We start from the raw sequence: 21,866 nt of genomic DNA, 5'->3' as shown, positions 1-21,866 counted from the left end.
GTGATAGTTTTCCATGCAACAATGGTAAGTGACATTTTCAAAAATCACAACACAAATTTGAAGTATCTATGTTTATGTTTGTTTTAATTTAAATCGTCTATTCCACTAGAGGTGACAGAGTGAATAGCAATATTTAGAGTAAGGACACATATATAGACATACATATGACATTTGCTAATACAAAAGGAGGTATTTCATTGAATTAGATTCTTTGGCATGTGATTGGTCTTAGGGTTGTCAAAAGTTGATCTGCACATGTGGGTTCGACCTGACCCAACCATTTGAAGCCTTGAGACCGGTCAGATTCATTACTAAAAATGTTAGGCTCAAGCACAATCTAATTAATAATTGGTTGTTCACAGTGCAAGTTAGTAGCCGATGATTGCCTAACCGGCCGGGGTCAACAAAATATTGTGACCGATGGATAAATGACGGTTGATATCATGATTAGCTTGTTTAAGCCCATTAAATCATGATTAGCCCGTTTAAGCCCATTAAGCTGGATTATAGAGCCCCTCGTTTTTCTTTTCTTTTTTTTGCCTATTTAAGGACTGTTTATAGCCTAATTATTCTATTAGTCCATTTAAAGGCTGATTAACCTAATTACTTCACGTCAAAATTATGGACTAAATATCAACTGACAGAATAGAAACGTATCCATATCTTAATCTATAAGGCTCGATTAACCAAACAATATGAAACCTTAAATTGGTGGAGATTGGTTAAATCCAATTGAAATCGATCAGGATTTATCAATTGACACCCCCAGTTGGTCTAGACTCTAGAGCCGTAGACTATGTCTTTTTTTTTTCCCCCTAATTCCAGCCATTAGATAACTCACTAAGTGGACCATTTTCCCAATCTAAATCGAGCAAGTTTTACATAAAAAAATTTCTGCTTAGCATGTTCTATTCGATACGGACCAAGACATTACTTTTACCAAAAATTTATTGTGATCTTTTGGTTCAAATAACACTTAAGGTGAAGCAAGGTCATGAACAACGAATCTCTTTATGATAAACAGATTCATTTTGCAAGTTCTTTTTTTTTTTTGCTAACTACGGGTCAGGCCTTTGGCCTGACTAGTCCCGTGGGCCCATACTGACCCCACAATTACGTGGACCGGATCATACTGGGGTTAAATGAGAACCGTTTTGCAAGTTCATTATTACAGGTAGTTCCTACAAAGGATTGGACTAATGACGTCCCGGATCGTTGCAAGGAAAACTATAACCAAAATCTTTTTTATCTAGCATTAACTTGAAACCATGTGCATCTAAATCACTTTTTACTAAGATTAATGTAGTTGTTTAATTTTAGAGCAATCCATGATGAAACAAAAAGTCTCTTGGACCTATTGTTAAGAATAATGAATTACTATTCTCATTAATAGCATTTAACCAGCCCGGCAATTGGAGATGATCTCCCTCCCTCCCTCCCTCTTTTTGGGTAAAAAGAGGATCTTTTTCTCACCTTGTTTGGGATCCATCTCCTCTCCTTAGTGCCCATCACCAGGTTAGTTCATAGTTACTTGAATGAGCAACACATGACGAGGTGACAATTCAACAACTTGTGAAAGATATGAAATATGAGATATTAAAGAAGACTTCAAGAGCAGGTATCAAGAATCATTGGATCATTATCTCGTCATGTGTCATTCGCCCAGGTCTTGGGAGGGAAGCCGAAGCCCTTATTCGCGCAAACTTCATATCCCAAATGTGGGGTGTCCAGGACTTTCTTCCTGGTGTGAACAGATCCCTTTCCTTCGGATTCACTACAACTACTATTCTACTTCTACCACTTCTCCTACGGATGAATGAACCTTCGCTCCACTCGGACCATAATGGCATTCCTTTGCCGTGTTCCCCACACTCAGCTGTTAATCCGTACATATACACGCGATGTGTGATAGAGGATCGAACGATCCCATGCCTGCTTCCTCTTATAATCGCATTCAGGAGTCCATGGCTGGAGTATTCTCAATCTATTTTCAAAATTCTGAAACCTTACACGCCCTGCCCCCTTCGTCTCTCTCTATCTCTTTCATGGAAACACGACCAGCCCTGCTAGTAAGCCGTAAAGGCCAGACCCGCCAGAGGGTTCGCCGCCATAGAAGTCTCAAGGAAACTTCACCTCACCTCACCTCACCTCTGAGAGAAGTATTGAATTCTTCATTTCCCAATTGTTATGCTCGGTTCTATCCCTTTCCCTGTTTATAAGATAAGGGGAGGTGATCATTATCACAGCAGTAGTCCCTCTTTCTAAGTTCATTTGCGCCGCTCCGCCGTTCAGTGTCTACGCAGTGCATGAGGTGTGCCTCCCTCTCGATTAGCTTCGTTTACATCTTTCATGCTTGATTTTTTTTTTTTTTTTCTCACACTCTTGCTGGCTTTGATGTTTTATGGATTGAATTCTGCCAAGAGATTGATTAATTTTGGAACCCTGAAAGAAATAAATGGTTGAAGTTCAAAATTTTATGACCTAGTGGTGAATCTTTTGTTTTCTTCATTTCATTTCATCTTGAGTTGCAGTAAATTTTAAAATCTGATAGAATTCGTTACTCCCACTCTCCAAAGATCGAACTCCTATTTTCCTTTTCCTTCTTTTTTGTTTATCCTGATGGATTATTTTTTAGTAGTGGAGAAGACGTGGTTTTCATATTCATCTTGCCCATTATATGGTTTGGTAGTGCATAGTTTCGGGAAAAATGTCCCCATCTTCTCATTTCAAGGTGGTGATGGAGAACCTGGCATCTTCGCCTCCTCTGTTATAGATCTCTTCACTGCTGGTGTGGAGATCATTTTTCCTTTATTTAATTCAAGAGCAATTGATCATTGAGACTTTGTGGTGGGATGCCTTTCATGTCGATGCCTCTGTATATCTCACGGAGTCGATTGCCACTCACACATATGTATGTAATCAAGGGCTAGGGTTTTAATTCATGGTATCAGATCGGGTAATTGGCTGGTTCTTAAACCGATATTGTATCCTATACTTCTCGTTATGTATTGGTCATATCAGATTTTTTACCCTTAAAGATACCGATAACAACCATTATTTTGACCATTTTACCCTCCGTTTTATCGATATTGGCCGATACTGATAGCAACTGATCCAATACTGTTTCCTAGAACCCTGTCAAGGTCATCAAGGTTTGCAAGCCCTACATTATAAACTGTGGGAGATCCAGAGTGAACTGTACCTTTTTTTATGAAGCTTGAGGACAAATCTTGGTAACTCATAGTTGTAGCAGCTTAGTGGAGGGTTTATTTTGACTTTGGAAGAATTAAGAGCAGCTTAGTGGGGATGCAATCAGTTTTCATTCCATGGGTCATGAGGCTTTGAGTTTAAATTTTTTTATGGGTACTTCCGTAATTTCAAAAGTTGGCATCTAGCAAGTTCACATTATTAGTTGTTATTAGGAAGGTTTTGTTTCTCTGGGAAATCTAGTGTTAACTGTTAAGGCGTAATTAGGTGAATTTTAGTTTCTTATGTTCTTTTTCTTAGAAATGGATGGTTTCTTTCTAAACCACATTGTTCCCAAGTTTTGGCATCTCATAGGATATGATTGAAATCCTTATGAAAAGTCGCTGCTCTCTCTTATTGTTGGAAGAATAGTCCCACATCGGTTACTCCTGAGATTTTCTGTCCCCTCATATACCTGTGAGTCCCTCCATCCAATAGTTCAACTTTTTTGGTTGGATATTAACAAGGCATCAGAATGGGTTTTGTCCAGTCCTATTTCTGTATTTCTAGACCTTCCTCCATTCATCTATATATGCACATGTACACATGCAGTTCCATCCTTTGTTACAATGAAGTCCTTGTTTGTGTATCACTCAGCCAGCACCAACAGCCATATTGGTCCATTACTCACTAGGGTTAGGGGCTTTTCACCTAATCCTATTTTGGTAATTTCGTGCTTGATTCAAGCAAGTTGAACTACGAATGTTATTTGTCACTGATGCATTGCACATTAACATCATATGGTTTGAACCATTGCATTTATTTGCCATCAAATTAGGTGCTCGCATTGGTTAAACTTGTTTTATTGATTTTGAGAGCTTATATCTTTTGCTTGACTATCTTTATGGTCATAAATTGATGATGAGGAATAAGTGAGAGATTCTAATTCACAGTTGGCCTTTTCCAGGGATTTGCATTTCAACTTTTGAAAGGTTACTAAATTTCATCTACCAAAAAAAAAAAAAAAAAAGATTCTTAACTTCATTGAGGACACTCATGATTGACACTCTCACATTGACACTGTGTTCCAAGTAAGGTGAAGTTATGAATCACTGTCAAGAGAAAAATTTGTGAGGTTGGTCAACTTGAGGCTTTGGATCTCTTCATGCTCAATTATTTCCATTAAAATGTTTCCTACTTTAAATTACTTCTTTTGTTTTGTGCTTTTAAGTTTCCACAGACATAGCATTGGTTGCTATTGTTTCAAGAAAGGTTCAAGATTTTGAATTTTATTTCGGTTGGAGTTTTGACTCTGGTTGAAACTGAAACATACCACCGAAATGGTCGAAATATACCATTGAATAGCTGAAATGACACCAAAATATGGTCCATTTTGGTGTGAAAAAAATGTAATATTGAAGACCCCTCAATTCGGAGCATCATCTCGGTGCTTAATGATGTGCCATTTTTCCACTTCAGCTGCCAATTCACTGAATTTATTTTAAGGAATCTGAACTGAAATATTAGAAATGAATTACTTTGACTTGACTCCTCCCTCAACCTCACCACCACCCCCCCCCAAAAAAAAAAAAAAAAGAATAACTTTAATGTTGCAAGAATTTGTTTGAAAATTATATCTTTTCCATGACATTTTCATCTTCTGCAAATAATAAATTGGCTTAATTTTTAATTTCTGTTTAACAGTAGAAAGCTTTCATGTGTCCCTTCCAAATTTTTTTTTGGATATTTTCATGTGAGGTGTGAGTTTTGATGATAAAGTAGTCTTCTCACCAAAATAAATTGATTAACCTGTTTTGCTCAGATTGCATGTTTTACTGACTGTGTTTATTCAGGTTTCAGGATTGGAGTCCAAGAGATCTTCAAGCTCTGAGAAGAAATATTCCACAGAATATGTACTGTATTCAGTAGAAATTAAATCAGCACTAGGCTCTGTTTCAGAAAAGGATTTGAAGAGGATTTAAGGGATTAAGAACATTAGGAAATCATTAAAGCTCCAGCCTCTAGATTATCCATTGGTAAAAGACTCTGGGTCTAGGATGGAAATTCTTCACCCACAGGCGGCATTTCTTCAGAAATGGAACAAATTATTTCTGTTGTCACGTGTAATTGCAGTGTCCTTGGATCCGTTATTCTTTTATATCCCAGTGGTTGATGGTCATGAAAAATGTCTTGCTTTGGATAAGAAGTTGGAGATAACTGCCAGTGTTCTTCGTTCTTTCACCGATATTTTCTATGTACTTCACATCATATTTCAATTCCGTACTGGCTTCATTGCTCCTTCTTCTCAAGTAATTGGAAGAGATGTTTTGCTTAAAGATCCATTTGCCATAGCAAAACGCTACTTGTCATCATACTTGCTACTCGACATTCTTGCTGTTCTTCCACTCCCACAGGTACAAGAGTCATTCCAGCAGTCAAGAGAACATACTATAGAGCATTTTTTTCCTACTTTGTCTAAAGGATTATTGTTCGAACTTACTACTGTCATCTCTCCCTCAAAATTGGAATGATAAACCAGAGGGGTCAGTCACTGGCTTTGGTAGTGAGGTCAACTTACCATTTCCTACAACGTTTTGAGGCTCATAATTTCTTTTTTACAGTTCTTTGTTATTTAGTTACTTAATTAGTTAAATCTCTCTTTTGATCCAACAACAAAGAGTTGAATCTCTCTTAAGTTGTTACCTTGTTTGCTTTTATTAGAAGGAATTTGCAAGTGCTATTAAGTTTGTCCATAGTTGTTATGGATGTTTTATGGATTCTATTCTTATGGTTGGACAGTTTGATAGCACCCATACCCACATGCTTTCTTAATCATTTTGTGTACACTATTCCACTCTGTCTCTCACACACACATGCGCTTGTGTGTATGCTTTTATATGCAAACCCTTTGTGGAATGTCTTGCATTAGGAGCAGCCAGAGAGAGGGAAGACTTCACATCGAAGTTGTGGTTTTATGTTTAAAGTTATTCTTACAATTAAGTTAGAAAATAATTTTTATTTTGATTCTAAAGTTGACTTATTTTTTAGTAACTCTTATTTTTCGGTGTGTTTTAGAAACCTTTTATTTCGCTTCTGAATTAAATTGAGACACAAGAATTTTTAAATTTATGACATTCATATCTTAAATTAATAAATTATATTTTCCCGGAGGAGATTTTTAAAGGCTGTTTTTTTCCACAAAATGGTTTGATCGTGGTTAATCATACCATCTTTGCCAGGGATAACCTTACTTCATATTATATGGTTTAATACTCTTTCCCATTCTCTCATGCCCAAATGCAGTTCTGTGTCATGTACAGCAAAGAAAAGAGAAAATATCAAAGAAATGGAAGGCATGTATTTAGTGTTTAGTGCTATAAATAACACTTAAATTTTGCATATATTTTATGTATGTATCTTGGTCCAAAGGTAAGGGACGAATGTTGCGATCTGGTGGTCAAGCGGCCGAAACAGCCTCTTGACATTCTCGGGGTATGGCTGCGTAGATCTCCCCCCCCTGGACCTCGCACATGCGGGAGCCTTGCGCGCCGGGTTTGCTAAAAAAGAGTATGTATATATCATGCTGAAAAAATGGAGCCTAAGTAATTTTTATAGGGAAAAAAGAGCCGTAAAATGCAGCGTGGACCCTGCGCCAAGACATATGGGAGGCTAAAATGACCAGTCTGCCCCACATGAAATGTGGAAATCCGACCCTTGTTGATGCCTCCACGTGTGCTCCCATTGGTCCCTACGCTGGTACGAAGCCACACTGCCTTTTACGGAACCCTCATCTTATTTACAAATTTGTGGAATGTTTTGACAGAGAGAAAATAAATGAAATTTGTGCTGTATGGATGCCACTGATTATTAAATTTGAAGCTGTCTTCTGTTATCTTTCTAGTTCAAACTTCTAATTTCTATTAGTTAATTTACTCAAATAAAATATGTTCTATAAGTTAGCTTTTACTGTGGAATTGAGGACTGTTTGTCTAATCTGTTCAGGTAGTAATTTTGATTGTCAGCCCCAAATTGAAGGGCTCAAAATCTTTGAATACAAAGGACTTGTTGAAGTTTGTTGTTCTGTTCCAATTTGTGCCAAGGCTTCTTCGAATCTATCCACTGTATGCAGAAGTGACAAGAACTTTAGGCATACTTACTGAGACTGCATGGGCTGGAGCTGCTCCTCATCTCTTTCTTTACATGCTTACAAGCCATGTAAGTTAGCTTATATTCTTTTTCTGGTTTTCTACAAAAATTTTCTTTTCCTTGATAGGATCTTTTTGCCTTTCCATTTGCCTTCACCATTTTACATTCTCAAGATCTTTGTAATGTGCAACTTATATGGATCTTGGTTTGAGTAAAAGAAAGTGTGGTGAACACGAGGAACTCTTGTGGGGTATTTGTTGCCATTCCCTCCACGGACATAGTGTCAAGTGGTAGAACTTTTTTTTTATTCAAATTAAGTGAATATCTGATTGTGACTGAATAAAATGCTCAGTAATAAAATCAAGGAAACATGGGAGAAATTTTCCCATTCACATGCCTTTATGGATTATGAATTTTGATATTCTGTATCTTAAATGTTGGACAAGCAGCCTAAAAATGTGTTTCGTGTTCTCCATGTTACTATCATCTTGTGGCAAGTTCCAAGCCAGCAAATCTCTGCAATATGGCAAAACTTATGGTTTTGTACACTTTGGCCATTTTAATTTGCCATGTCTTATCTTCGTGTGGATAAAATGGACAGTTCATCCTGAGCTGGAAACAACATATACCATGTTGAAAACCTTTTCCTATTTTATGTATAAATTATGACCCTCCTCAGACCCCGTACTGGTGGAAGCCTCGTGCACTGGGTACGCTATTTTTTATTATTTCTTAACAAGTGACCCTTAAGTTTGTGTCGTGGAATGTATGACTGGGTTTATGCAGGAGCATCTAAGAAACATCAAATTCTTCAAGTTGTTAAGCAAAATATTAGATTCCTTCCTAAAGGATCAAAGGTAAAGGTCCATTAATCTTTGGTCTATAATTTTCTAAGGTGGATCTTACCTACACCTTTTGGAAGAACTGGTACGGATTGTTCTGCTACTTGTGGCATAATGCACAAGATCATGGTAGATGGTACTTGGGTGTCGAGCTATATATTTTGAGAGTTTCTGTCTGGAGCTTTTGATGTGGGATCCCCTAGTGGAATTATTGGGCTTTTTTTTTTTTTTTTTTTTTTTTTTTTTGTGATAGGCTGGAATATAAAGCCTAATCAATAGGAAATCAGTATCTATGTTATTGGGAGTTGGAGTCATTTCTGTGGTAGTTAATGAATATGGGTAGGAATCGTTGAAGAGGAGTCCTAGGCTTATTATTCAGATATCTATGGTCTATAAGAGATTATATCATTTCCATATTTATTAGATTTCTTTTGAGTCTATGAGGAGAAAGGATGGATAAGGTCTATTCTTATTAGGGTTACTTAACTGAGTCAGTTCTCTAGTCAAAAGGGAGTCACTTTACATATATCAGGTTTTCTATTTAGTTTCTATTTAGGTAACTTAAAGGAGCACTTGTTTAGCTGGTTTCAGAATCCTAAAGTGAGTCAAATTAATCTTCAGAAGTAGCATTGTGTCCCCATACAGATTTTGTGTTTCTTGGAATGGAGTAGAGTTGTTATTTGGTTGTGAGGCTGCTGCCCTTGTTTATGACCAATGTGGCTACTATTTGCTAGTTGTTAGCTATCTGCCGTTCTCTTTCTGATCTCCGCTTATTTATTTTTTTCTCTTTTTTTTTTCAAAGTTACTGTTCATAGCTTATGTTCGCAGTTCCCTAACAGAGTTTTATTTCTTATTCTTTCCATAGTTTCTTCTATTTGTGTAAACCCAATTCGACACTACCCTTTTCCTCTCTCTCTCTTGTGTTTGTCGTACTGGGTGCCTGTATTTGATATTGTTTCACTCTCGCATCAGATTATGATTGCAGCAAGTAGCAGGATTCTCTCTTCTTTCTCAGATATCCTTCTGACCTTTACTTAATTGAATGCCAATCAGGTACTTGGGGCCTTTTGGTACTTGTTTTCAATTGAACGAGAATATACATGCTGGCAAGGAGCTTGTCAGAAGCAACCTGGATGTGATATTCATCATATGTCCTGTGGTGATAGGAGAATTGACATGTCATTTCTAAACGCTTCTTGTAATCATTCAGATGGGAATCATCCATTTAATTTTGGAATATTCCTTGATGCTCTTCAGTCTGGTGTGGTGAATTCAAACAATTTCTCACAGAGGTTCTTATACTGCTTTTGGTGGGGCCTGCGCAATCTGAGGTTTGTGCAATTTCTTTTTGTTTCCTCATACATGGTTTTTTCCTCTGTTGAGGTTGAGGTGGGGGAAGAACAAAGTTCAGGAGGATAAAGACAACTAGAAATTTTACATCGTAAAAAATTGGCAAGAATTTTTTTTAGGGTAAGAGGCTCGCAGGAGAATGGGTTGCCCTGCAGGACTCTTGAAATCAAAGGGTAATAGTCACCTGTGCATAAACTACACCCTTTGGATATCTAAGCATGCCACCACTTTAGCATATCTTAGGTTATCTATTTTAGTTACAACCATACTGTTCGGAAACAAATGTGATACATAGTTGCTTTATTCCTGAGGAATCATCGTCTTCAAAAATCCAGATTGTGTTCCTCACTTATTCACTAGAAGTATGCTGCACATTAGCAGGTTTAGGAAGAGACCAATTTAACTTGGGGTATATGCTGTTGCTATGCTGTCTTTTACTTCAATATATGCTGTGGTAAATGTATGGATGGTCTAGCAATGAAATCGCAGTATAAATAGCGCACATGCAGGGTCCATGTCTACTTTTCGATGACTTAAGAGATTTCCAGGTCTGAAACCTCTTCTCTATCACATTATGTTGTATGGTTAAAACATGGCTAGTAGTTTAGTAAGGTCTTTACAGAATGGATGGTTACCATTATTGTCAAGGCGTCACCTTGGGGACAGTGCACTACTTAAGGTGTCCGGTCACCTTGAGCACCGAGAAGCCTAGCCCCAAAAGGGGAAGTACCATAAAATATATAAATAAATAACTACAAGGGTCTGGTTTTCATATACGGTCATGTTCACAGCCACCCTTTGTCTTGTGTGGGGAAGCTATGGTATTACAAGTTGTCACTTTATGCCTATCTGACTGCCGAAGAGATGTCTAGAGACAACCATGTATATACATGGCTTTGCATTTAATTTTTTGCCTAACTAGAATTACATAAAATATAAAGAACTGTAATGTATATAACTAAAGGGAAGATCTTGTTGTATCCAAGGTTGGTGTAAAAAAATTTATAACCTTTCTTTTTTGCCCTTTTAGTATTACAAACTCTTTTTTCATTGAGGGTAAATTCTATCATTTCACATGCCTACTAAAAAACTATGCAGATTTTAATAATTACTTAATGACTAGTCACTTCCAAATTATTTTGAAAAGCTCTTTTTTATCCATACCTTAAATAATTTTTTAGAATAAGACAAGGGGCAATCAAAAGAAGGTTGTAACTTCTCACTTCAACATTTTGTTGACAGTAGGATGCACCCATAGCCATAAGTGAATAACAATGAGTATATAAATTATAGGAGATGGATCGTTACCACACCAAAGTGCAGTTTCTCACCAATGAGGGGGGTGGGTGATCGAACAATCTAGTAGGGGGCGTTTAATGAGGAGACAGTTTGTGGGGTCCATGGGTGGGATGTGAGAGGGCATGCACAAAAATCTGCACATTGGCATCATAGGATTTTTTTTCCCATATTTTATGTAGGGTCTTGATAATGTCAATGACTTTAGTGAATTTTGTAAAATTTCACCAGCTTTTTATTCATATACCATGTCAGACAGGTCTGAATAGTTGCCACAGTGTCTAGGCGATTCTAGGCGTTGACGGAGGTAAATAATTGAGGTGACACCAACAAGGTGCCAAGGTGCCGCCTAGGTGTTAATGCAGGAGTAGATTACAAGTAACTAACTCCGCAGTTTATAATCCCAAACAATACAAATAGGAGTAAGAAACAAAGAAATAACACCAGCAAATAAATCCCCAAGGATACAATACCCATATAGGAGCAAAACCAGCCAAAAACCTAACCCGATAGGGGAGAGAGAAAGGCTTGTTATAGAGCTGGAGAGAGAGGTGCAGCTAGGGCTGTAGGAGTTTGATTGAGTTGCACTCTTGGGTGTAGATGGTCCCTAGGGAGGGTACAAAAACCCCCAAAGTTGAGAGGATTCTGACGGCTGGCTGTGAAATTACAAGCTTTCTTGATTTTCTGACCTAGGAGAGAAAACTGAGAAGAACCTTCAAGAACAGCAGCTGATTGCTTCCAACAGTGACTAGGTAAGGATCGTGGGACCCTTATGAGGGTTGGAATACCCTGATTGAAGACCTGGCTGAACAGAGTACAGAAGAGAGAAAGAGAGGAGATCGATCTCTCTCCTATTCCCACTAGGATTGCTGATCGGTTTTGATTTTTGGAGACTTTTATCAAAATCTAAACTATACCTCTTGAATGTTATAGCAAATAAAATAAAAAAGAAGAATAAAACAGATAGGGGATTGAGAAGGGTGAAAGAGAATAAAGGAAGTGGTTATTTTAGCTTGGGCTTATCACCCACAGCTATCTCAGTTGCTCTAAGCATTTAGTTGCAAACTTTCTTTCATTCAAATCTGTCCAATAATGGTACATATGCCTCTCTATTTATAGAGGGAAAGTTTACAATCATAGTAATACTAGGTGCTAGTTTCCCAATAGGACTAGACACTCCTACTACAACTAAGAATTCAAAATAGGACTGGGACTTGACTTTATGACTCCAACATGCAGTAGGACTAACTAACTAATAGTCCATATAGAACTTTACAACCAACTAATGGCCTAATGAGCCTTTATTGAATTAAATAACAACTAATTAAATTAATGAACAAAATCTCGTTTTCCTACCTTCTATCTATATTTTAGGCCTATTAAAGTGGCCCATTTCAAAAAAAAAACCCATGGGATCAAAGGCCCAACACATACATAACACAACCCAAGGCTTATTTGCAATAAAATAAGCCCAAGTGACTTGTCAAAATTAACTCGCCCTCTCTTAGAAAAAATTCGTCCTCAAATTTTGTAGAGTGTGAGGGTGATTATATCATGGTGCACGTCCCTCTTCAAGCCGTAGAAAAATTCAGGTAGCTCTTTGATGATAAAGATGTAGTCTAGAATGTGAGGAGCTCGATCTTTAAGATACTTTAATGGGATGACAAACTCCACATGCTCAACTTCAACATCTTTGGATGTATCTATAGGGTCATTTACATATGCACCTTTGATCTCTTCTAACTTCAATGCAACATAAAGCTCTTTTAGTTCATCTACTTGGTGGTTCTCAATTGGTTCTGTTGATGGTTCAAGCACAACTTCATTCTTGAACCCCTCAGGATCTTCCTTTTGGCTGTTCACAATTATCACAGTTGTTGTAGTGTCAAGTTCCTCAGTCTCAACCTCATTGTTCAATGTGGCAACCTTGTTGCTTTCGACTTATGCCACCTGAGTCTCGTTGATGGGAACATCAATGATTAGTTCTTCCTTAACAATAGGAATGGCTGAAAAATTTTTAACACTAACCTCAACTTTTGACTCTAATTCACTGGTCAGAGATGTCTTCTCTTGTTGCTCCTTTGCAATAGACGCTGATAATTCCTTCATGCTCTTGTTAATTGTGCGTGGCTTTTGGACATCTGGTGGAAGGAAATACCTGCTTCGTTCATGCTCAGATAGGTACATGCCTACCAACTCATACCGCATCTCGTCCCACGTTCTAGGTTTACATTCTTGAGCTTGAAGTTGCCTTTCACGGACTCTCCATTGCATTCGAACACAATCACTCATCTGGAAATATGCATATTGGCATTTTTGTGTCTCTGTTAAGTTGTAGTTGTCAAAGTACATATCCAATCCACGCATCCATTCAAGGAATTCCCCATGAAAATAACATGGCTGATTATTAGATTGGGCAGCAGTGATTGTATTTTGATGGGAATCCTGTGGAGGGAAGAGCCTTCTTTGGAAATATACAGGGAGGTATTGTGTCACTAACTCGTACTTCATCTCTTCCCAAGTCCTAGGCTCATGTCCTCGAACCCGGAGTTGCTTTTCATGGACTCTCCACCAATCTCTAGCATGACCTATCAACCGGAAAAAAACAACTTGAAGCTTTTGTCTCTGTCAAGTTATAGTAGTCAAAATATTCCTCCAGAGAATCTAACCAATCAAGGATGTAGAATGTATCCCTTTGTCCAGCGAAGTAACGAACTGATGGAACCATCTTCGGTTAGGCCCTGATAGATTGTTTGGAGCTTTCTTCAATTGTACCTCTGATACCACTTAATGCAGGAGTAGATTACAAGTAACTAATTCCGCAATTTATAATCCCAAACAATACAAATAGGAGTAAGAAACAAAAAAATAATATCATCAAATAAATCCCCAAGGATACAATACCCATATAGGAGCAAAATCAGCCCAAAACCTAACCCGATAGGGGAGAGAGAAAGATCTGTTATAGAGCTGAAGAGAGAGAGAGGTGCGGCCAGGGCTATAGGAGTCCGATTGAGTTGCACTCTTAGGCATAAATAGTCCCTAGGGAGGGTACAAAAACCCCCAAAGTTGGGAGGATTCTGACGGTTGGTTGTGAAGTTACAAGCTTTCTTGATTTTCTGACCTAGGAGAGAAAACTGAGAAGAACCTTCAAGAACAGCAGCTGAATGCTTCCAACAGTGACTAGGTAAGGATCGTGGGACCCCTATGAGGCCTGGAATACCCTGATTGAAGACCTGGCTGAACAAAGTACAGATGAGAGAAAGAGAGGAGATCGATCTCTCTCCTATTCTCACTAGGATTGCTGATCGGTTTTGATTTTTGCTCCCTTCTTAATCCCCCATCTGTTTTATTTTTCTTTTTATTTTATTTGTTGTAATATTCAAGAGGTATAGTTCAAATTCTGATAAAAGTCTCTAGAAATCAAAACCGATCAGCAATCCTAGTGGGAATAGGAGAGAGATCGATCTCCTCTCTTCCTCTCTTCTGTACTCTGTTCAGCCAGGTCTTCTCACCCACAGCTATCTCAACTGCTCTAAGCATTTAGTTGCAAACTTTCTTTCATAAATGCAAACTTTCTTTCATTCAAATCTGTCCAATAATGGAACATATGCCTCTCTATTTATAAAGGGGAAGTTTACAATCATACTAATACTAGGAGCTAGTTTCCCAATAGGACTAGACATTCCTACTACAACTAGGAGCTTGTTTTCCAATAGGACTAGACACTTCTACTACAACTAGGAATTCAAAATAGGACTAGGACTTGGCTTTATGACTCCAACATGGAGTAGGACTAACTAACTAATAGTCCATATAGGACTTTACAACCAACTAATGGCCTAATGGGCCTTTATTGAATTAAATAGCAACTAATTAAACTAATGAACAAAATCCCGTTTTCCTACCTTCTACCCATATTTTAGGCTTATTAAAGTGGCCTATTTCAAAGAAAACCCATGGGATCAAAGGCCCAACACATACATAACACAACCCAAGGCTTATTTGCAATAAAATAAGCTCAAGTGACTTATCTACATCAGGTATCTTTCCAGCAAAGGGCACTTGGACGCCTAGACATCTATGCAGGTCTCCCCAACCTGTCTCATAGGGTGAATCTCAACTCAAAGTAAGGATGTTATATGGGTTAAAAACTTAAAATGATGTCCAAAATTGTGAAAAGTTGCAAATTTCTCATTACTATAACCCTGCTCAATATGAGTTGAGATTTTACTTATGAGATTTGGGGTGGGGGGAGACCTTTATAACATAGCCCCCTCAATGTTGAACATGGCATATAGATAAAAAGTTGTGAATTTTACGAAGTTCACTAAGGGCCGTGAACTTTTTTTTTTTCATAGGTAGGCCCCAAGAAGAGTGGAACTCTTGACCTCTTTATTTTGAGGTGTCATTCTTTGCCAATTAAGCTACCCCCTAGGGGGTTATGGTTGTGAACGTTAACCTTTCCCAATTATATGACTAAATATAAAATATGGTCTCATGTGGTGCTCGTGTGTTGTCCCCCACTGAGGTGACACCTTGTTGCCATGACTATTAAGATGGTTACTGTCATCCTCTCATGATTATTTTACTTAAAAGTCTCTTTTAGGATCTTTGATGCTCAGAACATCAAACAACTATGCATCCATTCTCTGTCTTTAGGTGATCAAAAAATAAAATACGGAGGCATTAGGAACAAAAAGTTTTCTGTACTAGTTGGTTGAAATGATTAGATCTTGTTGATTTTCTTATGGATTCCATTCCTCGTGGTATTCTCTTTTGAGGCTGGTCCTATTGAATAATATGATTATTCTTTTTAGCTGATGTTGGTATACTTTTCAGCTTTTTTAAAGTTACTTTAAAGTCCCCAATGCTTGTAGCTGCACTATCATATTTTGGAGCAGTAATTTCGGGCTAATATTTGATCTTCTGTGCCTGTATTGTTTTACAGTTCTCTTGGGCAAAATCTGCAAACAAGTACTTTTGTTTGGGAGATAGCATTTGCAGTCTTTATTTCCATCTTCGGTTTGGTTCTCTTTGGTTCGGTTTTGCAGGTTACTACAGAACTGTTCTCCTTTCAGTTTAAGCAATTTAGTCGGCTTAAAACAGGCAACCTGTTGCATCTTAGCAACTTGGATTTAGGATATATCAGCATATTCTATTGTTACTTTTAAGATACACTTGTAAAATTAGAGGTAAGAAATATATTGTGATTCACAGGAGGATCAATGTCTGGTCTTCCATGTATGGAATGTTCCAAGTTTGATGCAGTAGCTGGTTGACCTGTTTGACCGGTTTGGTCAAAGCATGGTTAGACCAAAGTTTTTAAAACTGTAAAATTGTTGGTTTCCCTTTTTCCAGTTTGCCATTGAACAAGAAGGATAAAATTTCATCTTCCATCTTATCGGTCTTATTACCACAACTCTTGTTTAATGCATAGATATACCAAGATATGATTTCCAGAGTAATAACAATCACACTATTATTGGTAGCTCTGTTGTACAGAATAGTTACACATTTGGTTGTAGATAAGCTTGCATTTGGCTGACCAGAGGGTCTTATTTATCATGTCAACTTACCAATCTGCTATGGTGTCCTAGTTTACATTAGTCTGCTTATTATCTTGGTTTAAAAACATTGTCTGATACTTGCTACTTGAGTGATGATAGACAATATGTCTTACCAGCTACTGCAATCCCAGAAGTTAATATCCCATGGTCAATATGGAATGGTAGTGCCATTTGGTAAACCAAAACTAGGATCACATTCTTGGGAGCATTTTGCTGGCACAGCTGTTCCTTTAGCTGGGGGCATCTGTGGTTTTGACCGGGGGGGTGGCAGGAGAGGGAAGTTTGCAGTGAGGGTGAAAGCAGGGAGAGACATGTCATGCATTCATGTCTGATTAGCATTGATGAACCTTGTCATTTGAGAAAGTGTACTAGTCGATTTAGCCTCTTTAGATGAGGTTACGAGTTGGCCTCTTGAAATGAGGTACATATTATTCCATGTTGAAGTTTATAAACAGTGTGAAGATGGGAAATGGGTTATATCTTGTAAATGTCATTTACATGCTCATTATCCAAACCTTCCAAACACAATATTGTATGTAGATACAGCCGTACAGGGGACAATTGTTTTAAAAAATTCATTTGATTGGATAGCTAGTATCTCATCAGGTTGTACTTTTAGGTGATGAAATCTCATAATAGTGACCATTTGGATGTTCTGAAACTCTGTATCCCACTTTTCATGTCCTTGATTCATGTTAATGAACCCCCAATGTTCTTATATAATACTCGCTTCACCCCCCCTGTAGAGTAGGATTAATATTGTTATGCTATTACAGACATATATGCAGTCCACCACTGTTAGACTAGAAGAGATGAAACTGAAAAGGAGAGATGCAGAACAATGGATGTCCCACCGTTCGCTACCCAACAACCTGAGGGAGCGTATCAGGCGGTATCAACAGTACAACTGGCAAAAAACGGGCGGTGTGGATGAAGAGAATCTCCTCTGTAACCTTCCTAAGGACCTCAGAAGGGACATAAAACGCCATTTCTGTTTGCCTCTACTCGTGAGAGTGAGTACCATCCGTATCTTTGAACTTTCTGTGGTGAATGAATCATTGATAATCTAATGCATATACCTTACCTTTGATTCCCCCCCCCCCTTCTGAATTGTGATTTTAAAGCATGTGCTGACAGGCTGGGGGATTTCATTCTCACACATTTTTGAGAGTATTCTCCCTCTCCACTAACGAACTCTAAAGAAATTTAATGTTGATCAAGCCCTTAAGGTTTTTTATTTGTTGTCAGAGGAAAAAAAGAATGAGTTATAGGAGACCCTGTCTCGTGTCTTGATCAAATCAAATTTTGCATTGTGAGTTTGTAAACCATGTTGCACTCTATAGACTAGGAATACTAAGTCTTGTATCCTACCAAAAGGCAAATTCACCATGAGATCTTAAGGGATGCTTTGTGAATGTAAATGGGGGATGTTAGCTACTGCTTGCCTCTGTAACTTATAAAACTTGTCTTCATTAGTAGGATGCTTTCTATAGTGCTATGTAAACCAAATATATTTGGTTATGTGTGAAGATGTCAAATAGTTTTGACATTGGTTTCTATCTACCTGTTCAACATATTAAATTCATCAGATTGACTTTGATTTTGAGCAAGTTTTGGTGTTGGAAATTCATATTCTCTTATTTAGTCCTTGATCTTTCCTCTTTAGGTGCCAATGTTCGAAAAAGTGGATGAACTTTTATTGGATGCAATGTGTGATCGCCTCAAGCCAGCACTGTACACAGAGCACAGCTACATTGCCCGTGAGGGGGATCTAGTTGATGAGATGCTCTTCTTCACGAGGGGGAAGCTAAGGAGTGTGACGACAAATGGTGGAAGGAATGGTTTCTTCAACTCTGAATTACTGAGTCCTGGGGACTTCTGTGGAGAAGAGCTGCTGACATGGGCATTGGATCCCCACTCATCTTCCAACCTCCCCATCTCAACCAGAACGGTTGAGGCCCTGAGTGAGGTTGAAGCCTTCGCTCTCAAGGTAGAGGACTTGAAGTTTGTGGCTTCCCACTTCCGGCAGCTTCATAGCAAGGAAGTCCAACACACTTTCAGGTTCTACTCACAGCAGTGGAGGACATGGGCGGCCTGTTTCATACAAGCTGCTTGGCGCCGCCACTATAAGAAGCTAGAAGTGTCTCAACAGGGGTCGTTGCTTGGAGCAATGGCAAAGGGCTCTTTCCGCCTGCGCAGTGGTGCAGGTTCGAGTCCTGGGAACCAGTCTCTCCATAAAGGGGGTAAGGCTGTCTACCTATATACCCTCCCAGAACCCTGCTTAAGTGCGGGAAGCCTTTGTGCATTGGGTAATGGCCTAGAAGTATCTCTATGTGTGGAGGAAGATAGGTTGCAAGATGCATTGGCTGGGGGGAGGGAGCTCTCAAAGCCTTGATGCCACCATTTATGCCTCACGGTTCACGAAGGGAGAGTGCCATAGAGATTGGCCATATAATTATTGATCTTATTATATATATGGCCATATGGGTAAGGGAATACTACCATCTTGCGCTGCCACTGTGCCGGTGCACAGACCAATGGGAGGTCGTGCAGAGGTATCTTAAGCGCATGGGGCGGGGGGCAGCACAGTCTTTTCATGGCACTTGTGTCTAGGCGTAGACACACTCAAGCAGGTATTTCTATGAGAGTTTTCTGTCTGGGAGCATGGTCCTTGTGCCAGTGTGAGGACCGTTGGGAGTCCACATAAAAACATCAATAAGGGTGAGATTTCCATCTTTCATTGGGGGTAGGGTGTAGACGTAGAGGCAACACTCCCAAACAAAGTTCTTTTCCCATGTTTCTATTTTTATTTTGTATACTGTTGGAATTTTTAGATGGTTTTAAAATTAAAGATTCAAAATATTATTTTATTTTTGATATAAGGTTGTGTTGGAGGGCTAGGTATTTTCCTAATAGATATATCAACAAACATGTCTTGTAGGAAAAGACATGGATTGTGGACATATGTTTTTGAAGATAACCTTTGGTGGTGTTTTTTCTTCCTTTCTATATAGGGAGGGGGTCTAGTCAATTTCTCTAATGATAACAAGACAATCTCAGGGTCAGCTTTTTACTTGGCTTCTCTATTGTTGTTTTAGTGTCCAATTGAGCACAACTCTAAAGTATCCTAATGTGGCCTAGTAAGTGAGTACAACTGAAAGGGCCTATGGGGTTATTTTATGTTGAGGCTGATTTGCAATAACCTGATTTGCAGCATAGGACGATGTCTATACTCTTCAGAAAAGTGACCAGTGGCACAACTCAACCCCATTGATTCCCTAAGATTCTCATTTGTGACGCCATTTATGGTGTGTTTACTGCCATCAACTTTGGGTTTGTCCATGACCCAGATAAGTTATCTATCCCCTTGTTATATGTGTTATGATGTATGTTTGGATTAATATACTTCAATTAACATGAGAGGTAAAGCTCTTAATTTTTTTTTTTACTTCGGCGCAAGACTGTTGTGTTGTGTCCTGCTCATGCTTAATCTCTCTCTCTCTCTCTCTCTCTATTTGTGCTCCTGGAATATGTTTTAATTTTCTCAAATGGTTACACGCTGGACAGTTTTTTTTTTTTTTTTTTTGGTAACGACAGGTATCCAGGTGATTGGGATAGGATCAAGCTCCAGCTATCCTAAATCCGATCCGCCAGTATGTTTTCACCAATGTGCATGCTTGGATGCGTTAAATTTTTGGCAGAGGAAAAAGTGTTCCGTTAGCCTAAAAAAGTTCCAGAAAATTTGCAATGAAACAGGTTCGCAAGAGCTTGTCAGGGAGCATGGCTCCTGCGCCCAAATATAGGCCCCTGCAAAATAATTGATCCACTTTCTATGAAAAGTAAAAATCCTAACTGCTATGTTTGGTTGTAAGGGGAATAAAAGGGAAGGGAAATGAAATTTTCATACTTAAAAAAGAAATATATGTAATCATTACCTATGTGACTTTATCATTAACTTCAAATCTTTCCATATTTGGTTATAAATTTTCACTTTACTTTGCATCCAAAACCCTTTGCTATGGTATGTAAAATAAAAATTACATGTAAAATACATCATTACTAAATATGGTTAAAAAAATGAAGTAGTTTATACAATCATATGGGTAATGATTATAAACATTTATTTTTAAAGTATGAAAATTTTATTTTCATTCCCTATAAATTTTCATTGCAACCAAACGGAGCCAACATTATTAATGCTTCCACATGCACTTTCATTAGGCCCAATACGGATTTGGCTCCTTTGTGGCGTAACACAGTGTCCGACGCGTAGCCAACGTCTAGAAATGCCTTAGGCTGCGTGCGACAACTTTGGGTTCCGTGCCAAGGCGTTTCTAGCCATTGGATGTGCGCCGGACACTGTGTTGCACCATAGAGGAGCTCAAGCCGCCCAACACCGATGTAGGAGTCATGCTCACGAATAAAAAGCTCTCGGATGAAAAGAAAAGATTTGAAAGATTTGGTGAGAAAATCCTTGAAGCAAGAGAACACTTCTTTCAAGTAAATAAATCCAAGTACAACGAGAAAAATCATCAATAAACAAAACGTCACATAATAAGAGTAACCACATCTAGGGCCAACAGGCGCAGGACCCCAAACATTAGAATGAACAAGCATAAATGGAAAAGAACTAGCATCCATTTTCTTATGATTTTTTGAAAATGAGACAAAAGAATGTTAGGCTAAATGAAAATAATCAAATGAGAAACTGTGACCTATTCTATTACTTTGAGAATGCAGACGAAGAGCATAAAGATGACCAAAACGTTGTTTGTGCCACAAGCTGATCGTCTTTAGCTGTTAATTCTTCTTTTGATGGTAAGAGAGCAAAAGCCTGATGAGAACGCCGCCCAAAATCAAAGTAGAAGAGTGGCCCGCTCCTTTGACCTTTGCCAATTAGATTCCCAAAACAAAAAAGAAAAGATTTGAAAAATAAGAGGGACTGGGTTCCCTTTATGCAATTGAAAGTTCCCAAAACGAATCTTACAAGAGTGGGGTATCTAATACAATTCACTGTTTTGGGAGCATGCAAGAGGGTTCCGCCCACTATCCCCATGTAGAACCTTTTCCCTTAGAAGAATAAGGATAGAATAGCATCAGAGTTCTCCGAGGCTACCAGCCTTGCCTTGTCAACTCTAGCCTCATGAGCTAAATAGTGCGTTCTCTCTACAACTTCCCTCACTGTTTCTATTTCTTTCTGGGGAGGGTTCCCTATAAGGCACTGTGGCTTCTACAGCAGCACGTAAGCTAATGGGAAAATCAGTAAGAGCATTTTTAGGTTCGAGATTTCCGCCTTTCATGAGAGGTGTGGTGAAAAAAAAAAAAAAGTTTGGTGGCTAAAAGAAAGTTTCTCCAAATCTTAACAAGTCTCAGCATCATATGAGAAGGTTCTTTGTAGCAGAGGTAAGTTAGGATGCTAGGAAACAAAATTGGCAACGGTCATTTTTTTTTTTTTTTTTTGTAAATAAAATATTGG

The 21,866-nt window shown here is 38.4% G+C and overlaps 2 protein-coding genes across 2 annotated transcripts in view; one reads left to right on the top strand and one right to left on the bottom strand.

Moving 5' to 3' along the window:
* Positions 1-1,632: 1,632 nt before the first annotated feature.
* On the top strand, positions 1,633-19,836 carry LOC122081740 (cyclic nucleotide-gated ion channel 1-like). Its single transcript, XM_042648971.1, has 7 exons — positions 1,633-2,311; positions 5,040-5,600; positions 7,189-7,401; positions 9,228-9,505; positions 15,772-15,874; positions 17,167-17,403; positions 18,057-19,836. The coding sequence occupies exons 2-7, from the start codon at positions 5,244-5,246 to the stop codon at positions 18,783-18,785; spliced, it is 1,917 nt and encodes a 638-aa protein (XP_042504905.1). The 5' UTR covers positions 1,633-2,311; positions 5,040-5,243; the 3' UTR covers positions 18,786-19,836.
* A 1,062-nt stretch (positions 19,837-20,898) lies between these two features.
* The window catches only part of LOC122080890 (plastidial pyruvate kinase 4, chloroplastic), a 10,203-nt gene continuing 9,235 nt past the window's right edge, over positions 20,899-21,866 (bottom strand). Inside the window, exon 8 of the transcript XR_006140945.1 lies at positions 20,899-21,277. The gene's annotated coding sequence lies outside the window, so the exon portion shown is untranslated. The remainder of the gene's footprint in view (positions 21,278-21,866) is intronic.

The sequence above is a fragment of the Macadamia integrifolia genome, chromosome 6 (genome assembly GCF_013358625.1).
Source record: "Macadamia integrifolia cultivar HAES 741 chromosome 6, SCU_Mint_v3, whole genome shotgun sequence".
Lineage (NCBI taxonomy): Eukaryota > Viridiplantae > Streptophyta > Magnoliopsida > Proteales > Proteaceae > Macadamia > Macadamia integrifolia.
The sequence above is the reverse complement of the archived record's forward strand: the minus strand, read 5'-3'. Positions and strand labels throughout refer to the sequence as shown.

Coding starts and splice junctions, on each gene's coding strand:
- LOC122081740 (XM_042648971.1), top strand. CDS start 5,244: ATGGAAATTCTTCACCCACAGGCGGCATTTCTTCAGAAATGGAACAAA. Junction 5,601..7,188: donor CTGTTCTTCCACTCCCACAG/GTACAAGAGTCA, acceptor TAATCTGTTCAG/GTAGTAATTTTGATTGTCAG. Junction 15,875..17,166: donor TCTTTGGTTCGGTTTTGCAG/GTTACTACAGAA, acceptor ATGCTATTACAG/ACATATATGCAGTCCACCAC.